Genomic DNA, 19,805 nt, shown 5'->3' with positions numbered 1-19,805 from the left:
AAAACTCACTTTACCCCTGTAATTGATCAGCTTCCTCACCCTATTTTTCCACTTAAAATGTTCACGTCATTAAAGGTGCTAGACAAGTTAGCTTTACCGTATTGTTTTGAAAGAATAAGATGCTCCACCTACTTGATAATTTACTCAAAATGTCACTTCAAGGAACTAAGGAGAAATTTGAATTCTTGAATGGAATAGAAACTTAAATGAAGATGCAGTTTTCAAATAGTTTCGTGCAATTGTTTATATTTCTCCTTCTCAGAATAATAAAATATCTTACTTCGCATTTTTTAAAACAGGATGAAGTGTCCTCTTCCAGGAGCCAACAAACGATTTCTCATCAATACTCTTAAGAATACCATACAATCTCAACGACAAACATATGATCTGAGACAAAGGGAGGAGGTTAAAGATTCAACTCTAACTGAGAAGGAACAAAGGAAAAAGGAGAAGCATCACAAAAATAGCTTCCAACCCTACAAACCAGGATCAAAACCGAGGATGAAAGCTAGAAGGTCTCCTTCTCCACAGCGAAATGACTCAAAGAGAGGATTCAAAATGTACAAGAGTTCAAAAGATTATTGAAAACCTTTTGCATCAGCAGGCATCTAAGATGATTAGACTACAAAAGCAAGTTCAAATTAGAATAGAAATGAGTTTTTGCTTTGAAAGAATTTCAAACATTGACCCAGAACTGTAACAACTGGCAAATACCTTCTTGGGCACTATTCTAGCACACCAACCAGATTAACCAGACTACGTTTCGTGCAAACATTGCACTTATTTGTTCTACATAATTGCATTGGTATACAATATCACATGAAGAACTCTTAAGTGAAGCAGTATTTGACACAAAAACAAAGATTTGGTTGCTCTCATCAATAGTGGGGACAAAAGCAGAAAGTGTAAAAACAAATGCAGAGATATTCTGTAGATAAAGAAGTTCTTAACATCCTAAAAAAACGGTATCAGTGGTTATTTATTAGATAAGTATTTTTATGGTAACATTATGGATTTGTATATATGCTTTTATTGTTATTTTAAGCACTTTTAACTAGAAGAAAATTTTATTGTAAACTTCTGACCTGATCTTGTACTTTTATACTTATCACCTTACAATTTTCGTCCTACTCATTTTGATGAAAAGAAAAATTGAGCTGGTTAATGCAGTGGTGGATAGTCCTATCTGTTGACTGATTTTCATTGGTAATGGTTTATACTTTGCTACAAAACTCTCTACCAACTCTCTTAGACTGTTAGTTTCAGCACATAGACTTTTAACATTAAAACATTATGAAGTTACCAATAATTCAGAATTTTAACATGTAATGTAGCCTTTCACATTGAAAATCTAGTTGAAGATGAGAAGTCTTCAGATTGTCACACGTTCATATAGATTTACTGCTGAAGTTGAACATAGTGATTTTATCAGAAGCAATATATAACAATTAATAAGAGCAAAAACACAGCAAAAATTAGCTGACTTAATTATCAGAACATTAGTGAATTATTTAATTGGGTCTTTCTTAATATTGTTTAGTATTGTCTAGGTTTAATATTGTTAACCATACATGCAGACTTTAATATTAAGAACTTTGAATGGAGGAGGAAGAGGATCCAGTTATTATGGCATGTAGAATATAAAATGAGGTTCTGTGGAGGGAGTTTGAGCAGCTATGTTCTGAGGTGTTGGGTAGAACCTCAGAGTAATAATCTCTGATTATTACCTAAATCGCATGCAAAATAATAATTAATTTTGGAATTTTTAAATGTATGGTTCAGTGAGTAAGGAAGGCAATTCAAGTCATTGGGCACCACCATAACCACTGGAAAAAGGATTTTTTCTGTTGGAATGGCTTCCACCTAAAGTGAGCTGAGATCTGAGACCTAAGTAATTGAAAACTAGGGCTGTAGATATGGCTTTAATCTGAAAGAGTGAGAAAGGAGGATTGTGAAAAGGGGGAAATTTAACACTTTAGAGGTAAGATTTGGAAAAAAGGGCAGTGTAGCAATTTGGATGAATAATGCACCAACGGATAAGTTACAAGGAAAGAATGGTAAACATTTGAAGTTGTAGGCTCTTTCAGAATGCATGCATAACCTGATAGATGAACAAGTGGCATAAAAAGAGGTCAATGGATTTTGTCCTAAATGCCATTCAACAGATGTTGTTGCAAGGTGACTTAAATAGTCTGGGATAATTGACATTTTTAAAGGACAAGCAGAGTGAGAAATGGGGGTGGGGTGGGTTAGCTCTGATAACAAAAGATGAAAGGTTCTTAGTTCAGAAGATCAGGAAACACAGCGTAAGTGGTGATGAGATTTAACAACGTGGGAAAGCATTGATGAAAGTAGTTTAAGGGATTGATGGGTGGCATTTTCCAGTCCCCTCCCATCTTTTGACATGTTTTATACAAACATTTTATATGTTAGGTTCAAGACAGGTTGTCTAGCAGAAGACGAGGTCAAGAACGGTCTTTAGGCCGACACTGTTTATTACACATAAAGGCTAAATACTGCAATTTACATATTGAAAAACTGCCATGAACCCAACCACCTTCTCCACATGCTTCTTTACAAGCATTTCTAATACACATGGTTAGACAGTCTTCTGCCTAGATCTTCATACATTTCTTCATTTTTTTATCCACAAAAAAAATTATTTTCACAGTTCAGATAATTAATGGATTATATTCATCCACTCGAGGTGACGGTTGAGTGTGTTGAATGCTGTTGTGAGAAGCCAATCTGTATGATTTGCATCTCATTAATACTACAACTCACTGGGATTAACCATCTTCGCAATTAGCTTCTACCCAAGCAAGAACTTAAGAAAATTGACAGGAAAGAGCAAGTGTTTATCTGGAGAGTGGTAACCTTCTTCTGTCTCAGGGACATTTTTTCTGTTCTGACTTCGGCTTTAAATTATGCTTATAGTACTTATGCTGTCACCAAGTGCGGTTGATGCATCTGAGTGGACTAAGGAGACGTGTCTCCCCTGACCCATATCCTGACCCAACTGACATGTGGCAGACAAGGTTTATGGCTCAAAGACATATTTTAGTGCACTCTCCAAAGGGCTACTTATAGCTGAATCACGTAGCGATGCAAAAACTAAACAGCGTAGCAATGTTTGAACAGCGTTGAGCTGTAAAAGCAGTGAATGGAGTGGCGTTGTTTGAACAGTATCTGATTTTGAAAGTAGTGAATGCAATGAAGATTAAGTCAGGAAAGGGTGTGGTCTTGGTGTGGAGGAAGGGTACAGAATGCATGCTTCAGTCAGTGCACAGACTGAGCTTGGGTCAGTAGGGTGCTTGGTTAACAATGTGCCTGGATATTGTTCGCCTGCAGTCAGTATGGATGGTGATTTGTATGTTTAAAATATCACCCATACTGAAGCCAGTTTGTGTCTAGGACTCATTCTGGGAATCCTTGCAAAACGAAAGGAATGGTCACAGGAACAGGAGGCAGTTGGATGCCAGTGATTTGGAAAGTGAGAAGCAAGGAATGTACAGCCTCATGGAGGACACATCAAGGAACATCAGAATGCAGATGTCTTTGATCAGGAGATGGATAAGGCTCAGCATTGGCAGTGGGGTATCAATGTTGAGGGGCTTCAGGAGAAAATTGTGAAGTTCAGTGCTGCCAGTGATTGCTGGAAAATAAGGAGGGGAAGGCAATGTGTCACATTGGGAAGCATGAATAGTGAGCATTGAGGTTGGAACAGTGTGGAGTGTAGGGGAATGGTGAGCCATAGGTGGGTGAGGTTGACCTGACAAACAAGCTGAATCTCACTAGCCTGAAAATCTCAAGCTAACTGTGTGACACTCTAACAAAGTAGGAATTGTTGCAACTGAAGTGGGCAATACTTTTATTTGGGTGTGGTAGAGCTACATGTTGCAAGTTTTGACCAACTGAAGATGGTACTCTGTTAATGACGAGTCCAGTAGATGGACAACCAAAAATAAAGCAAAGAACTTCAATGGTGGAAATCGGAAACAAAAATAGAAAATGCAGAAAAAACTCAATAGTTCTGGCAGCATCTGTAAAGGGAAAAACGGAGTTAATGTTTGTCCAGTGATCTTTGGTCAGTTTACCCCAATTTCCACTGCCTCTACCTTTGCTAGTGCTCTTTGATGTTCAGTCACATGACACCTTGATGTCAAAGGCCATCAATCTCCTCTTCTGTAGTTCAGCTCTTTTGTCCATATTTGAACCAAAGTTGTAATACAATCGGGAGCTGATTGACTCTGGTGAAACCAAAACTGAATGTCGGTGTGCAGTGAGTGTCAGTTGCTTGGTGAGTGCTGCTTGATAGCATTGATGATGGTCCCTTCCACCACTTTACTAATGACTGATTGTGAGGCACAGGGTGATGGATTGTAATTGGCCATGTTGGATTTTGCCCTGCTTTTTGTGTACAAGATATAACTAGAGGTTTTCTTGCCCATGTTTGACTTGATACCATGAAACATCGTGGGGTCTGGAGCCAAGTGTGGACTTCCAGGGCACTCCATCTTGACTGTACATCACTGTGAGCCACCTGTCCTGGTTCAGTCCTACCAGTGGGAGAAGCATATCCAGGATCGACAGTGGTATGATAAAAACAGAATACTCTGGGAAATTTAGCAGGTTCTGCAATGTGTGCTGGGAAAGTTATTGCATTGAATGCAGTACGACTTCTTTAGAATTTGAAAACAGTGAGCATGTCTTCTTCAGAAATACTGGAAAGACTGAATTTAATTTCTGAGCTGCATAAGATTATGGACTGAAATGGAAAAGAACTGCTTTAAAACCAATGTATTAAAAGAATACTCAATGTTTTGAAAAGCAAGTTATCTGACACTTGTAGGAAGTATTGTGTAAACAGCTTTGAACCAGCAGTAATTGAAGTGATTGCAGGCAAATTGGAGCCAATTGGTTCCATATACAGATGTAGCTGGGTGGCAACAGGAAGTGGATTGTTCTATTTTCTAGTGACTATAGACCAGTTATCAATTGGAAAAGCCTTTTGCCTACCAACAACCATGTGATTGGGTTTCAGATAACTGAACAATTTATAACCGGGAACAAGACAGGGAGAAGTGTTTTGATGCCCACCAGCACAGAAACTGTTTCTCTATTCTCTAAAGTCAAATATGTAATCTTTCTTTTACCAGTTGTTGTCAGCTCTGACTTTTAACTGATAAGTCAAAGACTTTTTACAAGCAAATCAGCCATCTTGTGTCTCCTGCAAATCAGTGGAAGGGTCAGAAGAAAGATGACTGAAAAGTCACATTATGATGAGCATAAGAACCCATAAGGATCATTTCATCAACCCTTGAATAGGAACCACTGAATTGTCTCCCAGTTTTCCACTGCCATAACCTATTTTCCTGTCTGTGTGTATGTTAGCAAGTGTTATAGATTTATAACTGTTTACCTGTAGCTGAAGCTCACTTGTAACAGGAAGAATTACTATTTAAGTACAGAAACCTGGTCTGTGCTTTCTATCAAGCTGGGACTGAAAACCAGTAAAATGGGGAATTTTGTATACTTATTTTATGCATTTTTGTGATGACTCTGGGAACATCAGGATGTGACTTCCAGTGTGCTACCCCAAAAGTCTTCTTACGAGGCTGTTACCTAACCAGTCTGTGAGATAGCTCCCCACTTTTAGCACTGGCCTCCTGATCTTGGGAAGACTTTGGCAAATGTAGACATGTTGAATCTGCAGTGTTGTTTCTGGTGCCTAAATTGATGCCAGGTGATCGGTCAGGTTGCATTTATTTCCTGATACATTTTAAACAGCTTGGCATATTTAAGTGGCTAAGTCTGAAGACATATAGACCAGATCAGGTAGAAGTGGTAGTTTTCCTTCAGTAAAGGACATTAGTGAAAACCAAATGTTTTTGTTTTGAGAATCAGTAATGATTGCATGGTCATCATTAAACTTTTAGTTCCAAATTTATTTGGATTCACATTTCACCAAAAGCCTTGATGGGTTATAAATCTCATTCCCCGGAGCATTACCTGGGTCTCTAAATTACAAGTTTAGCAACAATATCACTATGCCATCACCTCCCCATACTTGCAAGTAGTCTATTTAGAGCAGACCATTGGCTCTTGAAAATGAGATTTAGGACTTTGATGTAGTACATCGCAAACTGTGTCTCCCATCATAATTATTTTGCTGCTTCACGACCTGACTCAACTGAAGGGAAGGGTGGGAAGTATTGGAGAAGTGAGAGGTCTCTCTCAGGAGAAGGCTGACATGAAGAATGCTGAAATGACCCAGGCATCCTTCACAAATGCTTGGACGACAGGGCTATGATTCAATGAGCTAAAGAGACATGTGAAGTCCTCATTGCTACTCACTTCCAGGACATTGACATACATGGATGTATTTTTCTTATGCTTGTTATGGACCAGCTATTTGGATGTCACTGTGTGCTCTATTCAACAGATCAGACTGACCAAGAAATGTTTCATTTTGCACTACTGTTTGGAATAAAACAAAGTTCTTCTATCTCTTTGTGATGTGATAACTTTAAAGCAGATGATTTAACTGAGAGACCTTGAGGCTCTGCATTAACTGCATGAACCAGAAACAGTAACACAGGTATCCCTGTCAACAGGCATTCATAGAGAGCTATGATATTCTGGGACACACCTCCATTAAAGAGAGGACAGATTAGGGAACACTTAATCTGAAGAAGGTTCCCCAGGTCTTTGATATTGTAGCTAATGTCATTAGTCCCGTTCTGCCCTCCCTCCCCTACCATCCTGCAAAATATTAACATCCTACACTAATTTTGTAAAGGCTGTGCATTTTCAGTGAGTGAGTTTTCAGTGAGTGAGCTTCCAGCATCATGAGGTGCACAAATGCCGACGCTTCTCACTAACACGAACACACATATATATATAGCCCACTACATGGGTGACTCAATCCCAATTTCCTGCCACTGAACGAATGGGACAAAGCACAAGTCCCTAAATGCTAACTTTGCAGTTTTGACTGCACTATCAAATTGCTAGGTCCATGGTTTACTGGATTACACGAAGGCATACAGGCACACCCATTGCTGAAGCAGTAGGAGATTGTTGGAGCCACTCTCTTCTTGAAAAGAAAGGGCACCTGGAGTGATATTCAGGTGCCTTATGCCCTTTTGCCTTACCACGAATGCTGAGCACTGATGGCTGGAAAATTAGAGTGATGGAGTGCAGGCAGAATTGCATATCCAGTAACTACTGAGTATTGTGCTCAACCTGGGTTTTTAACACATCTGCCACCTTTTCCATGAAGACAGGCAAGTGCTTACATGCAGAAACCAGCACAGTAGGCAGAAGATGGAAGGACTCCTTGATCTTTCACTGCAGTCTAGTTAAGCTTTCCAGCACACCTGCTTGATGTTGTCCTGCCTATCTCTGCAGGTTCACCATGTCACTTATGGTCAAATACAGCAGCACATCTGCATGATACTGAGCAGGTACCTAGTCTCTGGTAGTCCTCTCATGTCAGAGACTTTGAGTGTTTGTTTCTTCATGAGCTATGAACATGTGACAGTGATATCCTTGTCAGATTCTATCCCAGAGTTGATTCTAGCTAAGATACATACTGATGTGATTGTCTCTCTATTGGTGAATATCTTGCAGATACAGGTACATCCTTTGAGGTCTCACCCTCAGAGCTGCTGGTGCTGGACAGCTTCTTCCATTTTGCTACCTGCTTACTGCTTGTATTTGTGGAAGAGAATTAGTTGGTAAGTAAGTACAAACCTTATCTCGAGGGATTGTGAAAATGATTATGTTTCTGGGAAAAGCAGACAATAACATTATTCAATGACATCAGCCAGGCTGATCTTTCTCACTGGACTGGTCTTGATCCTTGCCTGCTACCTGGACCACTTCTTCAAAGATTATGAGGATGCATAGATCAAAAAGACCTCCAACAATCAGGGCCCTCTCCTTCCTATTGTTCAACAGGTAATCCTGCAACATGAGAAAGAGAAGAGTTGAGTATGATGGAAAGTGGTGAATCAACTCTTGGTGTTTATGCATAACGCTGCATCCCTCCCCAATGACTAGGAAGCATTAGATAATTGTGAATGTAAGGTGCTTGTGAGTTCTTCAGTGCACATTACGCGTATGATGGTGAATTGACCATGTGAACAAAAACCCAAATTCCCCAACACTACTTCCCTCTGTTATTGACCATCACTTGCTGGAATGTTGGCACGGCTCATAACCTTGATGGTGTGCAATGCATTCACTATTCTGTTATGAGGTTGAAGGTGTGTACTGTACCTTTAAGAGAGTGTGAATGCTGTTTTGCTTATAAGCACCTGTCATATGACTAGCTAGGCGTTTCAGTGTACTGAAAATTGAAAATATCTAACAGTTGGCTGTGAAATGGATACCTGAATTGGTTGCTGTTTTGACAACAATTTGAATTTAACCAATCAGTTTAAATTATACCCAGTCGAGTATGAATTTATTGTTTTTGCCAACATCGAACAAATGAGATGATCCGATGTTGGGGGAATAAAAAAAGCAAGCATTTTGAAAGCCAGGCAGTGTAACTGTCATTGAGAGGGAGAGAGACCCAAAAGATTGAAACAATCTATCAAAGATACCTTTTCATATGAAACGTCTTCACAGTAAAAAGAACAAAGATGACCCAGGGAGATCTTCAGCTGAAAAAAGAAAGACAGCGGAGATGACAGCCGCTGTATGGTTTTGAAATTAAGTTGATGTAATTTTAATAAGCATTTATTGGAACAGCATATTGTTATAAGAGTTAGATACAGGTAATAAGCAGTTAAGAGAAAGGCCAAGACGCAGGCCATCGAGGAATTTCCACGACCAACCTCAAAGAACGAGGTGCTTCAATTTTTGGGACTAAGTGAATTCTCCTGGAAGTATGTTCCTAACGTCAGCAATATGATGGCACCACTAACAGATTTACTGAAGAAGAACACAAAGTTTCGGTGGACAGGACAATGCCAAGCGGCATTTGAGAATTTAAAAGCAGTATTGACCACCGCACCAGTTTTAGCTTCACCAAATATTTTGAAACCCTTTAAAGTTGCAATCGATGCCAGCAATATAAGAATTATTGAGTTTAATACTGGCCTTACAACATTTTAGTGTTTACGTACAAACAATGTGTCAGAGACAGTTGTGTACACAGATCACAATCCTCTTACATTCTTGAAACAATTTAAAGACAAGAATATGAGACTTTTTCATTGGAGTCTTATGTTACAGACATTTAAATTCCAAATTGTACATATCGCGGTTCATATAAATATGATAGCAGATGCGTTATTGCGGATTTAATGGATATAAACTATTGATAAGATTGAATAGATACCAGTGTTATGTTATCTGTGCATGCAGAAATTAATATGAACTTACATTAATGTTCTATGTATTTCATTATAATGGGATTAAGAATTAGAAGAAAAATGAAGCCATCTTTTCATTATGATGGTTCATTTTTTTCTTAAGGGGGAAGGTGTTATGAAGTTGAATGCCTGTACTGTAACTTTAAGAAAGAGTGAATGCTATTTTGCACTGGGAGCTTACAAACACCTGTCATATGACTAGCTAGCAGTCTCAGAGTGTACTGAAAATTGAAATTATGTAACATGTGAAGTAGATACCTGAATTGGTTGCTGTTTTAACAACAACTTGAATTTAACCAATCAGTTTAAAGTATGCCCCAGGATACTAAAAACCAATCAAATTTGAATTTATTGATTTTGCCAACATCGAACCAATTAGATAATCTGATGTTGGGGTATAAAAAAGCAGACAATTTGAAAGTTGGACAGAGTAACTGCCATTGAGAGAGTAACTGCCATCGAAAGAGTAACTGCCATCGAAAGGGAGAGTGACACAAAAGATTGAAACACTCTCTATCAAAGGTACCTTTTCATTTGAAACATCTTCACAGTAAAAAGAACGAAGTTGACCCAGGGAGATCTTAAGCCGAAAAAAGAAAGACACCGGAGATGACAGCCACTGTATGGTTTTGAAATTAAGTTGATTGTGTTTATTGGAACAGCATATTGATACAGAGTTGGAAGCAAGTAATAAGCAGTTAAGAGAAAGGGGGGCTTAGATTTATGAATAGTTGTTGTTTAATGTTCACTTTTAGAGTTAAATAATAAATTGATATTATTTTCTTTAAGTAGTGGAATTTGGGAATTCCTTGTCATTCCTATTTTAACAGATTATGGAGCGAGGTGAGCTTTTCAAGGTGTTTGGTTTAAATAACAGCGAGGTTCATCCCTATGTCATAACAATTCCTTACTATTACATGGAATGGATCATATTGTCTAAAGATTGGCATTTATGATCTTGAGGACCTCATGAGGATGCAGAGATGAGTCATCCACTGGGCACCTCTGGCTGATGGTTTGCAAAAAATACATTGTTTCAGCTTTTGCCCTGATGTGCGATGCTCCCTCTTTTTGGGGGTGATGATATTTGTGGAACTTCCTCCTCAATTAGTGTTTAATTATTGCAGGAGCATAGCCCCGATCGGGGCTGAGGACTCAGGAGGCAGGCAGGATTCAGGCAAGTGGCAGACTTTAATTCAAGCAGGAACAGGTCAATGCAGGGAGAGGGCCAAGGGATCTTACCCGAATCTGAACTCGATGTGAGAATCCAATTATTCTTTTAATCTTTGGCTCAGATCGGAAGAAAGATCAATGACACTCTTTGATTTTTGCAGTGAAATACAGAATTTTTATACATTTTATGTTACAGAAATGACATATAGCATGGTCACGATGTCCTTCCCTCTTACTCCGTATACCTTGAGACACCTAATCAATGATGGCATCCCCATGGACAGCCCAGGTTGCCGTGATCTCATGGTGTTTAACAAACATTGTAATCTCTAGACCTTGGAATCTTTTTGTGCATCTTGCTAATTAACATTCCAAAGTTACTGGTTATACTTCTTCTGGTCTCTCCCAGACTTGCTTATTTCCAAGGACTACTTGAATTCTGTTATTCATTATATTCTCCACTGTCCTATACCAAAGTCTGTTTATTTTAACTAGCTGCTATAAGAATCGTAATATTAATTTCTGTTATAAGGTTTGTTATAGAATTATACAGCTACTTCTACTGTTAGCACTTTGTGATGAACAAGTTGTGATTAATCTATTTCATAATGGGCATTTTTTAAAGTGAGGAGAAAGCATTTCCTGAGAATGATTAACTGCTATGTATATGTTCAAGTGTTTTTCCCCTAATGCTTCTATTATACTTTGGTTATACGTGTATCTATACTTATATTGAATTCCATATGATTATCTGAATATCTGAACCTTTAACTGGAACCTATTTCCTAATATTGTGAATGACTTTGAAGAAACAACAAATTACTATGAAGTAACTTTGGCTGTTGTTTTCACAGCTGCTCAATAAGTTTGGTTGGCTGGTTCATGGGCTGAGATTGACACCCTTTGTTCTAACTGATACTAATCACTTAATGGGATAATATTCCCTTATTAATGAGGCTGGAATCAATCGCTTATCTATGCTTAGGCATCCTCTTGTCAAACAATCTCAGATGATTGCCTGCAAGGTATCCCGCTGACCTTGGAGTAGCCCTGTTCAAAGGAATGTTTCACTTAAATGTTAGAGCAGACTATTTGTTCTGTTTATTTCTTGTCAGTCATTTTGTGTCTTAATGCTGGAACAGGCTGTTTTCGTCTATCTAACCCTTGTCGGCCATTTTGTGTCTTAAAAACATGGGCCACCCTTAGAATTGTCCACCATTATTCACGGCTGGACATGGCAGCTCTACAACATATTGGAGTCTTAGCTCTGGCTATTATATCATGCTTCTGCTGTAAGTAGTCCTATACTGTCACTTCATCAAGCTGAGACCTCATTTTTAACTTTGCCTAGGACTTCTTCTTTTCCGAAGGTTGATCTCCGGACTTGATGGTAAAGAGAGTGTGGGGATATACCAAGCTATGAGATTGCAGAAAGTGGTTGAATATATTCTGTTGCTGCTGAGGTCCCACAACATATCATGAATGCCCCATTTTGAGCTGCTAGATCCTTTAAAAATATATCCCACACAACACAATGGAGGCATCTTCACTACAAAGACACAGCATTTTTTTTATTTGTTCATAAGAATTGTTGCAGTGATGTCCTGGAATTGACATGATTGCACTTCAACAACCACAAGCATCTTCTTTTGTATTAGGTATGACTGTAACTAGTAGAGAGCTTTCCCCTGATTTTCATTGACTCCAGTTTTGCTAACTCTCCTTGGTGCCATACTTGCTAAAGTTTGCTGCCTTGATTTCAAAAATAGTCGGTCTCACCTCACATCTGGAGTTCAGCTTCTTTGTCCATGTTTGGACCAAGGCTTCAATGAGATCAGATGACTTTAGCAGAAGTCAAACTGTGAAGCCTGCACCTCCTGATAGTAATTTACTTGTCAACCAGCATATCCAATTGGATATGGTAGAACTGCAGAGCTTGAATTTGTTTTTATTGTGGGATTGTGTAGCCCTGTCTATTACATATTGCTTTACCACTAGGCTGATTCCTGGGATGAAGGGGTTGACTTATCAAAAGCAGCTAAACAGCTTAGGCCTTTATCCATTAAAATTTTGAAGAATAAGTGGTCTTTTTTCTTTTCAGTATGTCACTGGCTAGGCCAGAATTTATTGCCCAGAGGGCTGTTGAGAGTCAACCACATTGCTGTGGGTCTGGACTTATTCAAACATACACAATCTGAGGATCCAAGCATATATGACAAGTTAGATGTTAATCTATTTCCACTAATGGGGGAGTTTTGAACTAGCAGACGTCTTTACAGAATAAGGGGACATTCATTTGAAAATGAGATGTGAAGAAATTCCTTCTATCAGAGGGTAGTGAATGTTTGGATTTCTCCGCCCCAATCAATTATGGAGGCTAGACCTCGTAAAGTATTTAAATATTAGGTAGATTTTTGAAATACTGAAGAATTAAAGGTTATGATGAGCTGGCACAAAAGAAGAGTTGAGGCCTGAGGCAGATCAGCCATTATCTTTTTGGTGGTAGTGCAGCCTTGAGGGGCCAAATAGCATACTCCTGCTTTTATTTCTTCAATTCTTCTTGGTACCAAAATAAATTGCAAAAAATGTCTCCACACAAAAAAATTAGATTCAGATTGATGAAATACTACTATGGTGTAGCCTATGGTCCAGGCAAAGTACACGATTCAGCAGATACACTCTCGAGAGTATCAGTGGGTTGAGCAGAAAAAGAGGATCATATTTTTGTAGAAGAAATAACGTCTTATCCTATAGATATAACTTTTCCAGTGACTTTTCCATAAAGACTCAGAGGAATTCATGCAACTACAAATCTGACAAGTGCACAAAAGTCAGACAACTTTGTCTGCAAGCGTGTTTGAAATATAGTCCAGCAGACCAAGTGTTGAAAAGGTACCTTGAGCAGAAACAGAGTGGTACAACTATTCCAGACACAATGCAACACTAGACCAGGACGTCTAATCAGGATTCAAAATTGTTTCAAACTGTGAGATTTGGACTTTTGGGTGAATGGGAGGGCAATGCTGATATGCTGATAACATTGATTATGCTAATGATGTTAACAACAACATTAATGATTGCAAAATATAATGTAAGTAAATAAAAGTAAACTACTAAATAATTAGACCAAATAGGGGAAAACTTGAAGAGAGATGTGGTACAATGAGATGCATGTACATCATGCTAATATACTTGATACATGATTCTGATATCAGCAGAAGAGGCTACATCGGTCTAGAATGAATATACAAAGACAGAGTTCCTAGGCACTACACAAGAGAGCTGTATTTGATCATCTCTGTGTATTATTATGACTCATTAGGTTTTCATGCTTGAAATCAAGCCCTACTAATCCTTGAGTCACTGGTTGGTGAAAGACACAAGTAGTCGGGTCATTATAAAAAGCCTCTAACTTATCAGTTAACAGTCACAGCTTATAACACTGCAGGAAAGATGAACTGGTTTTCTTCAGGTATGCAGTGAGTTTTAACGGTAGAGCACAGAAAGACAACTCCTTAGCTGGGGAAAAACTCAACAGTTTTCTCTCTGTGTAATTTGTTCAGTTGCTTAAGAGTCAATCACACAGTTGTTGGCAGGCAAAAATTGTATCTGTCTATTGGTCTAGTGACCAATTATCAATCAGCCACTTGTTTGTCTACACCCTCAATACAATTAGTCAGAAAGTATCTCCCTCCAACAAATCTGTGCTGTCATTAATCAATCCTGTAACTCAGAACTTTTTCTAATAATCTCCCTACCACTGATGTCAGACTAACTGGTCTGTAATTACCTAGCCTATCTCTACTGCCCTCCTTGAACAAAGGAACCACATTCGTTATCCTCCAGTTATCTGGCACTTTATCTGTGGCCAGCAAAGTATTAAATATCTCCGCCAGGCTCCCAGCAATCTCTTCCCTTGTGTCCCATAGCAGCCTGGAATATATCTCATTGGGCCCTAGATATTCATGCACCTTTATGCCTGACAAAACATAGCAACTCCTCCTGAAACTGAATGTTGTCATCAATTATGTACTGCCTGCACATATTAATGACAACTTGACCAGGACCAGGAATAGTCCAATGAGACCATCCTTCAACTAGTTCACTCACCCCTGCACCAGGTAGCAAAAGGTCAGGAAGATAGGGCTGAAGTACAGCCATAAACTGAGAAGCACTTGCAAATAGAAAAATGGCTGTGACCTCTTGCATTCTAATCAGGCAATGTGCCTTAATAACTACCATTCTGTGGCTCTGATATCTATCATAATGAAAGGTTAGTAATAGAACACATCAGCTCCAGCCTCCCAGATTGTCTTGATCTGACATAATTCACCTACTATCACAATAGGTCCATAGATGTCTCACTAGCCCTACTCCATGACTGGAATACCTGGAAAACAGGGCTACCTATGTCAGACTTCTATTTATTGACTCTAGCTCTGCCTTCAACATGATAATTCCAATAAAACTCCTCTTCAAACTCCAAGATTCTGCTCCCTCCTCTGCAACTGGATTCTCAATTTCCTGAACCACAGACTGCAATCAGTAAGGATAGGTGGTAACATCTCCTCCACAATAATCCTCAACATTGGTACCCCACAAGGCTGCATATTCAGCCCCTAACTATACTCCTTGTAAACTCATGACTATGTGGCCAAGTTCAGCTCTAACTCCATTTATAAAGTTGTTGATGATACCACTGTAGCGATTCAGATTTCAAACAACGACAAGACAGAGTACAAGAAAGAGATAGACAGCTTAGTAGCATGGTGTAAAGTCAATGATTTCTCCTTCAATGTCAGCAAAATGAAGAACCTAGTCATCTCCCTGATGAAACAGAGCGGTGAACACACCCCTGTCTATATCAATGGTGTTGAGAGCTTCATTCCTAGGAGTAAATATCACCAACAATCTATCCTGATTCATCCACATCAATGTCACAGTCAAGAAAACACACCAATGCCTCTACTTCCTCGAAAGGCTAAGGAAATTTGAATGTCCACAATGACTCTTACTAATTTTTACAGATGTGCCATAGAAAGCATCCTACCTATGTTGCTCAGTGGTTAGCACTGCTGCCTCACAGCGTCAGAGACACAGATTCAATCGCAGCTGTGTGGAGTTTGCACATTCTCCCTGTGTCTGCTTGGGTTTCCTCTGGGTTCTCCAGTTTCTTCTCACAGTCCAAACGTGCATGTTAGGTGAGTTGGCCATGCTAAATTGCCCATTGTGTTGAGGGATGTGTAGGTCAGGTGCATTGGTCAGGAAAAAATGTAAAAGTAATAAGTATGGGATTGGGACTGGATGGGATACTCTTCGGAGGGTCAGTGTGGACTTGTTAGGTCAAATGGCCTGTTTCCACACTGTAGGGATTCTATATTTTCTATGATGCCTACGATCTGAAAGCATCACAGCTTGGTATGGCAACCACTCTGCCCAAGTCCTCAATAAGTTACAGACAGTTGTGAATGCAGCCCTGACGAGCCTTCCTTTCATTGACTCCATCTACACTTCCTGCTGCATTGGAAAGCAGCCAACATAATCAAAGACCCTTCCCAACCCGGTTATACTCTCTTCAACCCATTGCGCAGAAGATAAACATGTTTGAAAACACATACTAACAGACTTAAAAACAGCTTCATCCCGTTATTATGAAACTTATAGATGGATCTCTCATATAATGGAGTTGAGCTTTCTCTGCATCTTCTCTATAGCTATAACACTTTATTCTGTATGCTGTTCTATTACCCTGATGTATTTATGTAAGGTATGATTTGTCTGGTTAGCATGCAGTACAATACTTTACTGTATATTGGTACATGTGACAAGAAATCAGGTCATCATCATCATGATGAAAATTGTACAGACACATGGTCTCATTCAAACTAGAAGTTATAGACAACTTGAGTCTGTGAGTCTGCACAGAGAGGAAAGTCACATGGTGGCATTCTAAGAGAGGAGTAAGTCAAGACATATTAGCTGTTGAGGGATCTCTGGGGCCTTGATTAGTTGAGAAATACCATCCTGTGGAGAAACAGATTGGATTGGATCACTCCTCATGCTTAAGCCTCCTCAAGCGGTGAAGGCAGTGGCTTAGTGGTTGGCACTGCTGCCTTATGGTGCCATGGACACGGGTTTGTTTCTTGGTTGACTGTGTGCACTTAGCATGTTCTCCCTGTGTCTGCGTGGGTTTCCTCCAGGTGCTCTGGTTTTCTCCCACTGTCCAAAAACATGCAAGTTAGGTGGGGCCAAAAGAGAAAATGCTGGAAAATCTCAGCAGGTCTGGCAGCATCTGTAAGGAGAGAAAAGAGCTGATGTTTCGAGTCTAACTAACCCTTTATCAAAGCTTACAAAAGGAAGAAATAGGGAGGTATGTATACTAGGCTGAAAGTGAGTCATGGCTCCAGAAGCAAAGGTAGCAATAAAGAGATGATAATGACAGTGATTAAAGAGATTATAGGGAGATTAGGAGCTGCGAATGACCAAGGCTGAAGCCAGCACTATGTGACAAAATATGTGGGGATGGGTGAAGCAGAGGCAAAATGGAAAACAGGGGGGAAGGGTAGCAAAGGGGAAAGAGGAGAGGAAAAAGACGATGAGAGAGTGGGGAGCGAGAGAAAGAGAGACAATCAAGAAATTAGAGGTACAGAGCAGTGAAAAGAAATATATATAAATAAAAGGATAAATAAAATAAAAGCACGGAGCAGAATGAAAACGGAGGGGTCCAGATGGGATAATCATCTGAAGTCGTTGAATTCAATGTTGAGACCGGCAGGCTGTAACGTGCCTAGTCGGAAGATGAGATGTTGTTCTTCCAGTTTGCGTTGAGCTTCACTGGAACATTGCAGCAGGCCAAGGACAGACATGTGGGCATGGGAGCAGGATTGTGTGTTGAAGTGGCAAGCCACGGGAAGGTCCGAGACCTGATTGCGTACAGACCGAAGGTGCTCAGCAAAACGATCATCCAGTCGGCGTTTTGTCTCTCCGATATAGAGGAGACCACATTGGGAGCAACAAATGCAATAGACCAAACTGAAAGAGGTACAAGTGAAACACTGCTTAATCTGAAATGAGTGTTTGGGGCCTTGGATGGTGAGGTAAAGGGGCAGGTGTTGCACCTTCTGCGATTGCATGGGAAGGTGCCGTGTGTGATGGGAGAGGTGTTAGGTGTGATGGACGAGTGGACTAGGTTGTCCTGGAGGGAACAATCTCTGCAGAATGTAGACAGGCGAGGGAAGGGAAGATGTGTTTAGTGGTGGCATCGTGTTGGAGTTGGCGAAAATGGCGGTGGGTTATTCTTTGCATGTGAAGGCTGGTGGGGTGAAAGGTGAGAATAAGAGGGACTCTATCCTTGTTCTGGGACGGGGTGAGGTTCGTGGTGCAAGAGATGGGCCGCACGCTGTCGAAAGCCCTGTCAAAAACTGAAGCCATGGTTGGAGAAGAAGGAGTACATGTTAAGAGCACCACTTTGGAAAGTGGCCTCATCGGAATAAATGCAGTGGAGGCGAAGGAGCTGAGAGAAAGAGATAGAGTCCTTACAGGATGTAGGGTGAGAAGAGCTGTAGTCCAGATAGCTGTGGGAGTCAGAGGGCTTGTAATGGATATTAGTGGGTAGACTATTGCCAGAAAGGTCAAGGAAAGGAAGGCAAGTGTCATGGATGGTCGAGGTGAAGGTGATGGAAGGATGGAAACTGGAAGCGAAGTTTATGAATTTTTCCAGGTCAGGACGAGAGCATGAAGCCGCACCAAAATAGTCATCGATGTACCGGTAAAGCAGTTGTGGGAGGGGACCCAGGTAGGCCTGGAACAAGAAATGTTCCACATACCCCATGAAAAGGCAGGCATAGCTATGACCCATGCGGGTACCCATTGTTACACCTTTGATGGGATGAGTTGAAGGAGAAGTTGAGAGAGAGAACAAGTTCAGCCAGGCGGAGGAGAGTGGTGGTGGATAGAGATTGTTCTGGCCTCTTTTCGAGAAAGAAGCGAAGAGCTTTCAAGCTGTCTTGGTGTGGGATGTAGATGTATAGAGATTGCACATCCATGGTGAATAGAAGGTGGTTAGGGTCTGAGAATTGAAAGCTGTCAATGTGTCGCAGGGCATCAGAGGAATCCCGATATGGGTGGGGAGGGAGTGAACCAGAGGAGTAAGGATGGAGTCAATGTAGGAGGAAATAAGTTCAGTGGGGCAGGAGCATGCTGACACAATGGGCCTGCCGGGACAGTCCTTCTTGTGGATTTTGGGGAGTAGGTAGAAACGGGCTGTCCAGGGTTGGGAGACTATGAGGTTGGAACACGACGCCACCACTAAACACATCTTCCCTTCCCTCCCCCGTCCACATTCTGCAGAGATTGTTCCCTCCAGGACAACCTAGTCCACTCCTCCATCACACCTAACACCTCTCCCATCACACTCGGCACCTTCCCATGCAATCGCAGAAGGTGCAACACCTGCCCCTTTACCTCTTCCATGATCACCATCCAAGGCCCCAAACACTCATTTCAGATTAAGCAGTGTTTCACTTGTACCTCTTTCAATTTGGTCTATTGCATTTGTTGCTCCCAATGTGGTCTCCTCTATATTGGAGAGACAAAACGCCGACTGGGTGATTGCTTTGCTGAGCACCTTCAGTCTGTATGCAATCAGGTCCCGGACCTTCCCGTGGCTTGCCACTTCAACACACAATCCTGCTCCCATGCCCACATGTCTGTCCTTGGCCTGCTGCAATGTTCCAATGAAGCTCAACGCAAACTGGAGGAACAGCATCTCATCTTCCGACTAGGCACGTTACAGCCTGCCGGTCTCAACATTGAATTCAACAACTTCAGATGATTATCCCATCTGGACCCCTGTTTTCATTCTGCTCCGTAATTTTATTTCATTTATTTTATTTATCCTTTTTTAAATCTATATTTCTTTTCACTGCTCTGTACCTCTTATTTCTTGATTGTCTCTCTTTCTCTCGCTCCCCACTCTCTCATCACCTTTTTCCTGTCCTCTTCCCCCTTTGCTACCCTTCTCCCTGTTTTACATTTTGCCTCTGCTTCACCCATCCCCCCCATCCCCCACATAATATGTCACATAGCACTGGTTTTAGCCTTGTTCACTCACAGCTTCTAATCTCCCTAAACCTCTCGATGCACTGTCATTATCACCTCTTTATTGCTACCTTTGCTTCTGGAGCCATGACTCACCTTCTCTCAGCCTAGTATAAATACCTCCCTTCGTCTCCCTTTTTTTAG

General features: G+C 40.5%; 1 protein-coding gene across 1 annotated transcript in view; it reads left to right on the top strand.

The window, feature by feature from the left end:
* Window positions 1-6,475, top strand: part of LOC140481317 (protein POLR1D) — a 44,840-nt gene extending 38,365 nt beyond the window's left edge. Inside the window, exon 3 of the mRNA XM_072577298.1 lies at window positions 300-6,475. Coding sequence (XP_072433399.1) covers window positions 300-585 — 286 coding nt within the window. The 3' untranslated portion in view covers window positions 586-6,475. The remainder of the gene's footprint in view (window positions 1-299) is intronic.
* The last annotated feature ends 13,330 nt before the right edge of the window (window positions 6,476-19,805 follow it).

This window comes from Chiloscyllium punctatum, chromosome 9, assembly GCF_047496795.1.
Source record: "Chiloscyllium punctatum isolate Juve2018m chromosome 9, sChiPun1.3, whole genome shotgun sequence".
Lineage (NCBI taxonomy): Eukaryota > Metazoa > Chordata > Chondrichthyes > Orectolobiformes > Hemiscylliidae > Chiloscyllium > Chiloscyllium punctatum.
Note: the sequence above shows the minus strand (reverse complement) of the source record. Positions and strands in the feature narration are given on the sequence as shown.